This window comes from Melanostigma gelatinosum, assembly GCF_949748355.1.
Source record: "Melanostigma gelatinosum genome assembly, chromosome: 19".
Taxonomy (NCBI): Eukaryota; Metazoa; Chordata; class Actinopteri; order Perciformes; family Zoarcidae; genus Melanostigma; species Melanostigma gelatinosum.
The window spans coordinates 19,220,524-19,227,824 of NC_136652.1; the positions used below are offsets into that span (position 1 = coordinate 19,220,524).

A 7,301-nucleotide genomic window follows, 5' to 3' on the forward strand; every position below is an offset into this window, starting at 1 on the left:
CACATTCACGGCCACACCGCATTTGACGTTCTTGCGGGAACAATCCACAATGCATTTGCAAAGATTCATGACAGTATTCTGGATTGTGGCAATAATGCTGGTCGGGTCTCAGCTGTTACAGAGATGCAACGCGCAGTCACTTGTTGCCAGTCAGCGTCCCAGGTGTGTAGAAGCTTGCATGTTAATACGCCGCCGCACTGATGCTATGTTAACACCGGGGTGCAACGATGGGCTTACCGTGCTCCTCAGCTGCACAGTCGTCCTACAATGACAGTCACAATGACAACGTTGGGCAATGCGCAACTCATAAAGGAAAAGCAGTCATGCTAAAACTCCCAGCAGAGGCCTGATGGCCTCCAGGAAACACAGTACAGCCAAGGACTGATGCAGCCAGCAAGAGAGCTCCAGCTTACACGGTAATTAACCGTATATTTCACTAATATACCACCAAACTACTCTTTCCCTTAGCGACACTGTTTCTACTGAATGCGACCACATACAGTTCAGCAGGTATATTTAAACATATATTCTGATATCAGCACAAATGTTTCAGTGGAAAAAAACTTTCTTTGATTTTGGAGGTCATCTTGTTATGTACCAGAGCCATGTCTCACTGAACCTGGGCCAGGTCGCCCCCCGGTGGTGTGAATCCAGAGAGCCTGTTCAGCTTGAGATATAATTTGGTTCAAGGACAATTTAGATTTAATCACCAAAGTAATGTTTCTAGTCGCAACATTCATGTTGTCTGTTGTTCTAAAGAGCAAAATACTCACTCAAGATCTGTGTCGAATCCGTGTATTCATTCTGCACCAACTGACCAAATAAAGGTCTGAACATAATTCAAAATGTCTGTTGCTGGACGCCATTTGTAGCCACACCAGTTAAAGGGCAACTAACTCACACAGGTTATTGGTCTGTGACAGTCCAAAAATATTAGTCAAATGGGCGATGTGCTGTTCTGTGGCTTTGAAAAGTAAATTTAAAATACTTTTACTCCCTGTGTGTTTTTCGAGATAACTTTCGAGAGGAGAAATAAACTCAAGATCAGATATGACATAAAAAAAAACCAGGACCACATGTTCTAACCTTATCCCAAGAGAGAATCATGCTATGAAGGTTTTTGGAGATTTGCTTTCCGATAAAATGATCTACATCGGAAAAAGTAATTCAAAGTCAGTCACGCGTTTATGGCTGGAGCACACTGAGTACCAGCGCTCCCCCTCGCTCCTGGTCTCAGAGCACGAGTGCCATTTAAAGGTTCTTCAGATTATTATCACAACGCAGATGTTTTTTAGCAATAGTGGCCCTCATAATATGTATGGAGCATCCATAATATGTACGTCCTTGCGTGACTGGTACCGGCTGCGCAGCCATTGGCCGATATCAGAGCCCAGTTCCTCCGATAACGATAGTTAAGTGCACATGCAAGGATTCAAAAACATGCCGGGCTGAGCACCCTGGACGCCCTGACGGTAGATCCTGCGTGCAACGGGCCGTAAAAACTTAAAAAATGTGCTATGGAGAGAATGTGATGGAATTAAAGAAACATATCAAGAGTGTACAGTATCAACAAACACGTCAGAAATAAAGACTTATTTCACATTTGAGTTTCGTTTAAGATTTCTTTTTAAAATAAATCTCTTACCTTTGGCCTTTCGTCCAAGATTTGCTGGCGGATATCCTTGTGCTTCTCCAGGAGTCTCTCCTGTCTTTTACTCTGAGCGTCTTCCAACTATACACACACACACACACACACACACACACACACACACACACACACACACACACAGATACGATCAGGTCTTTGCATATCATCGATGCCCACAGATGTTTAGTATTGTAGGCAGAGGTGTATCATGGAATACACGTTTGAATTATTATATTACCAGCATATTATATGGCAGTGATCATATATGGACGACACATATCCTCTCTTACCCGTTTGATGTACTGCACCACCTCGTTGACAAACGATCTGTTGATCTCCAATTTCTCTCTGAGGGGGAGAATTTTCATCACCATTAAAACCAAGCAACTAGATCTTTAGTGTTTAGTGACATCTAGTGGTCATACAAATATAACAACCTTTCAACAACTGTCGGTTATTAACATTTAAAACCAGATACTTACTCCTCGGTCACATTCTTGTCTTTAGATTTAGCTTCATTGATCTTCTCTTGCCTTTTCTTGTCCATTTTCTTCTTGAGATCCTTCTTTTCTCTGCAGATGGAGCGATGGAGAAAGAGGATGATGTAGAGAATGAAAACATAGGAGAAAATGTTGCGTTTGTGTGAATGTGTGTGTGTGTGTGTGTGTGTGTGTGCACGCTGTATGCTGAGCACAGTCTTACTTCTCACAGATGTCTTTGAGCTTTTTAAGCTGAGCACTCTGGCACTCTTCTGCTAATGTAGTCAGCTTCTCAACCAGCTGGAAAAAAGAGAGACAAAGAGGGAATCATAAAGAAACAGAGTCACGAGACGGGAAACTAGAACTGCCCCCTCTAAGTCGACTCGTCGGTCGTTTTGGTCTCAGTCGACTAAGATTTATTTTGCTGATTCGTCCTTCTTTATGCTTTTTTTTTAATCAGGAAAATAACACAATCTCCATTCGGCTTGTTGTCTTTTGCTTGAATAAACCTTTGGGACACCTCAGCTGTGCTCACTGCGCAGGTGTACTGGAGCAGAAGACATTCATATTTCCACACCATACAACAGAACATGTGCACAGGCAGCAGCATGATGGGGGGTGAGCTGGAGTTTACAGCAGCATTAACTCATTCATTAGTTCAGTCATTAGTCTGTGAACGCCTTCGGACAGCAGGAGACAGTCAGCGCTTCATCCAGTCTAACACAAGTCAGGGCAAGTTTGTTTATCCCGCTGCTGCAATATGGACTTGTCTATATAAGCATATGTTGATAAATGTCAAAACGATGACATTTGAATGCTATTGCCTATTCACTCTTTTTAAACCCAGTATTTCTGCATAGCTGCAGATAAAGATCAGAAAAATGAACAGTTTTCTCTCCTGCTTGGCGCACACAAGGGGAGGAACGCACCTGTATTAAAGGAGCGGCTGAGCAGCAATCTAACAGCACCATCATTTACATTTATAGAACCACAAACAAACAAAAATCGACTTATCCCACATCATAAAATACGACGACAGACTTCTTTTTGAAAAGCCCAATAGAAGCTTTGACTGCTAAACATTTACATTTGGTACAGCCCAAATGTAAACATTGTCGAAATAAATACTTTATGGGCCTTTGGAGATCAGCAAGTTTTGGATATGATATGAAAAATAAGATGCATCTTATTGTCTATTCTCCAAAATGTCTTAATTATGAGGCCATTTTTACTAATTGCAAAAGCAGTTTTAAAGCCCTAAAGTGAATTGGAGATTTACATGTGGATGCAAATGGCAAATCAAAGAAATTGTATCCTGTCAGTAGTGCCAGTAAAAGAGGACAGTAGAATCAGGTGTTGACAAGAAAAGTGTAGATATGAAATCTCTTGAAAGAGAAGGTCAAACAGGCAGTCCGAGACAGATTTGTTGCACTGCTGTTACTCACCATTTGCTCCCCGCTCCCACATCGACAAACTCTACGTGACTCGACGTGTGTTTGTGCGTACCTGCTTGATGTGTTCTCGCTTCTGGTACTTTTCGCTGTAGTACTGTTCCTGGCGAAGTGTGAGGAGCTGTTGCTGCTGCTGCTCCTTCAGCTCTGCAAGCCTCTGGCTGTACTCCTGATCCAGCTCACACAGCTCCTGGTCCAGGGTCGACAGAGAGTGCTCGGACCGGCTGGAGACGCACACAAGCCACGCACAAAACACAGAACATCTGCAAAGTGAAGATAACAGCTCCACCTTCAGTAGAGTGGTCCTAAATCATTCCACAACTGGAAATGTCAAGTCATCTTTCTCATATGCACCTTTCCATAAAATAAAACCTCTTTTATAATGTCTGACGTTATTCCAGACATCAGGAGGAGCACTTATCTTCTGCCTTGAGGTAACTTGGTTGAAATGTGTAATCTGTCTTATGCAGCGGCCCTCTGCGGTCCACACTGGCTGAGAGGACTGTAATCTTTGCTGTGGGTACTGATTCTTCAGTGTGTGATGGAGTCCGAAGGGTCCTGAGCGAGTCCCCGAGGCTCAGAGGAAACCTTATCCCCTCTTTCTAATTCTACACATAGCTCGGCCTTGTCTTTCTTTCTGAAGAGGGCGATGCCTTCCCCCGTGCTGTTCGTTTTGGAGCAAGCAACAGCGGATTTTTAGTCTGTACTCAAAGTGAAGGATGTTTTGTGTATTTCTGTAGATGGAGAAAGAAAGGAATAAAGAAGGAAAGGACGGAAGGGAAACAAATTCACCATGATATGTACTATGTGTTGTGCTTGTTATTTCATTGAAATGTCATATACTGATAGTATAGAAGTCTATGAGAAAATGACTACTTCTCACTTGATGTATAAACTCAGTAAACATTGTAAACAAGAGTTTATGGTCTCATCAATCACTCGTTTTAAGTATTTTTCAAAACAGCATGTTCATTTCGTAAATGATGGTCCATTGAGAGTAAAATTGACCTTAAAGCAGGGGAGGCTTTAGGGCGGGGCTACCTTGTGATTGACAGGTTGCTACCACGCCGTTGTCCGGTCTGTGTTTTCTTCTTAGAACTTTAACCCTTTCACAGTTTGTTTTCACTTCATAAAGTTAATTGTAATATTTTGGTCGCCATGATTGGTCATGGTCAAAATGCCGAACTTGAGGCTTCAAAACAGTCGTCTACAAACCACTGGGGGACGGCCTGGTGACTACCTGCACTCTCTATGTACAGTCTTTGTCTGCTTACAGGAAAAGTCTTATTGAAGTAAAACACGTCTTAGAGACTGATGCCTTCTCGTTTCTTTTATTATGTAATGAAAATGTCTATTGCTAACAAAAGCCAAAAGCGAATAGCCTCTTTTTTCTGAGTGGTGTTGATGTGTTTTTGGGGGGATTTTCTTTAAAGATAGAATGATCAAAAGGGAAATAAAGAGGTGAAGAGGTGAACCAACAGCAGGACAGTTGAAGCGGAGAAGAGGAGGGCCACCTACCTTTTCTTACCATCTCGTTTGCGGCTCTTCTGCAGAGCAGAGCGCCGCCGCTGATGCTGGCTCTGGAGCTCGGACACGTGGGCCGTGTGCTCCTTGATCAGCTCGCTGGTCTTGCGGTGGTGCTTCCGAACCAGCTCCTTCATCTCCTTGTACTGCTTCCTCTGCTCTCGGACAAAGCCCTTCTGCTGCTTCAGCTCCTCCACTGTCTGAGCCTCGAATTCTAAAGGCGGGGGGGGGGGGGATGGAGGACCAATGAAGGAGGGTGACAACATTTTTGTATGGAAATAACATCAGACATTAAAAATGATTTATATGGTTATGAATGCTTAATTACATCCACAGGGATGGTTCCCTCCACAAAGAGCCAATGGGATTTTTGCATAAAATATGCTCCGTGGTAAACACAAGTCAATGATTCTTAAGTGTTTTGTTCAGCAAGATAATCTGCACAAATGAACAGCAAGTAAAAAAGCAAATGTTCGGCTGTAAACAAACTACGCCACGGTCACATGAGCGCGAGTATGGACACGACAGGGCTGCAAAGGCAGACTGGTCTGTGATGACCTTTTGTAACCTCATTGAGCCACTTGTTAGCAGAAATGCTGAGTCATTTCCAGGTTTGAGGAGTCATCCCTGCAGCTCTCTATAGCCACAGATATAAGAGTCAATGCTCCAGGGTGAAGTTTGAAAAGCAAACCTTACCAGTGAGGACACTCTGAATGATGTCTTCAGTCTTCACTGATGGTTTCAATGAGCCTGGTTCCCAAAGACAAGTTCACATGTTGAGTTTCACATCTCATTTTAAGAGTAGAACGGTGTTTATCCCCCCAAAAATACAAAGTCAAACAACATGAGCCAAAGGTAAACACATATTTTCATATTTTTATCAATATAATCATCGCGGCAGATTCAAATATTCTACATGAGCAGATAAACATTTCATAAAAAGGTGCAAAATGTGAGGTGTGAACATTTACTGAAGAAAAACTACATAATGCATCACCTCATAGGATAATATATTGACAAGATATATGAAGTTTTGTTTGAAGTAAATACGATGTTTCAACATAATTTGAGGTACCTGCAGACTGGGGCTGGTGGCCGACCAGCGAAGGGGGCTTCGGGGCGATGATGGGCGTGTGGCTCAGTCCGTTCTCTGCAGGCAACGTCACCCTCTGGTCCACCTTAGACTCTGAGGGGGCATCACTTCCGGCCTCCACCTGTCCGTCACACGAAAGATTCAACACGCGGATAAATCCAGTCAACACATCGCCACATAACCACCGTAAAATGAACAGCAACATATACACCGTGTCAGTGTTCATCAGAGACACACACACACAATCAAACATTGCATCATTTGTCACAAACACCCACAACACATTTCTCTTTCTGGTATCAGCTGAAAAAATGAAACAAATATGTCGTATTTTTCCTCTTCTTTGTTTAAACTTGAATACAAGTTCCCTGAACATCTCCTTCGTCTGTGTCAGAGCCACCAAGAGCCTGCTATGAAGTGTCAAATATATTCACTCCTCGAGAGGGGATTTCTGTTTTCGGAAGTCTCTCGTCGTACCTGCGTCCTGCAGGAGAGTTTGTAGACATAGCTTTGGTAACCCACTCTCAACATTGCCGATTTTAATTTCCCCCGAGGCTCCGCTGAATCTCGCAGTACAGACTCTTATCTCTGAAGCGTTAACGCAATTATAAATAATCTTTGTTCTGGTCACACTGGCCAGATCCTCTTCCTTCTCTCTCCACTCGCTCGACTCTGAATTCATCTCTGCACACTGTGCTCTGCCTTTCCACGCTCGACCACTTTTGGTGACTGTTGCCATGGTCACAACATGAGACAGCGCCCCGTGGGCCATCCTCGCGGGTCATCATATCAGCTGGCAAATCAGATAAAAGAAGCCCTTCGGGACCTCCCCCCCCCCCCCCCCCCCCCCCAGTCTCCTCTTGTTATAACCCGGGATAACCCTGTGTCCTGCTTTGCCTCTCAGATATCACCCTTCTGTCTGCTCCCTGTTGCACTGCGCCTACATTCATCATTCGCTACCTGTGCTCTCCCTCAAGTACTTTCAAAATGACACCATGAACAAAGATTGCTGCCGCTTCGCTGTCAGTGCAGCACTTACAAGGCTGCCGTCCTCCTGCTGGTGTTGACGGCTCATTAGCGCGACGCGTTCGCAGTGTAACCTCTCC

At 43.8% G+C, this 7,301-nt stretch overlaps 1 protein-coding gene across 3 annotated transcripts in view; it reads right to left on the reverse strand.

The window, feature by feature from the left end:
* The window catches only part of plcb1l (phospholipase C beta 1-like), a 90,614-nt gene that overhangs the window by 11,507 nt on the left and 71,806 nt on the right, over window positions 1–7,301 (reverse strand). The window contains exons 25-33 of one of the 3 annotated variants that reach the window (XM_079291332.1): window positions 6,178–6,316; window positions 5,799–5,852; window positions 5,097–5,316; window positions 3,634–3,802; window positions 2,351–2,427; window positions 2,131–2,220; window positions 1,939–1,996; window positions 1,646–1,732; window positions 238–262 (exon numbers count right to left, since the gene is read on the reverse strand). In XM_079291332.1, coding sequence (XP_079147458.1) covers window positions 238–262; window positions 1,646–1,732; window positions 1,939–1,996; window positions 2,131–2,220; window positions 2,351–2,427; window positions 3,634–3,802; window positions 5,097–5,316; window positions 5,799–5,852; window positions 6,178–6,316 — 919 coding nt within the window. Of the gene's footprint in view, window positions 1–237; window positions 263–1,645; window positions 1,733–1,938; window positions 1,997–2,130; window positions 2,221–2,350; window positions 2,428–3,633; window positions 3,803–5,096; window positions 5,317–5,798; window positions 5,853–6,177; window positions 6,317–7,301 lie in introns of those variants that run through there. The other 2 variants (XM_079291331.1, XR_013772891.1) reach the window with 2 other exon arrangements.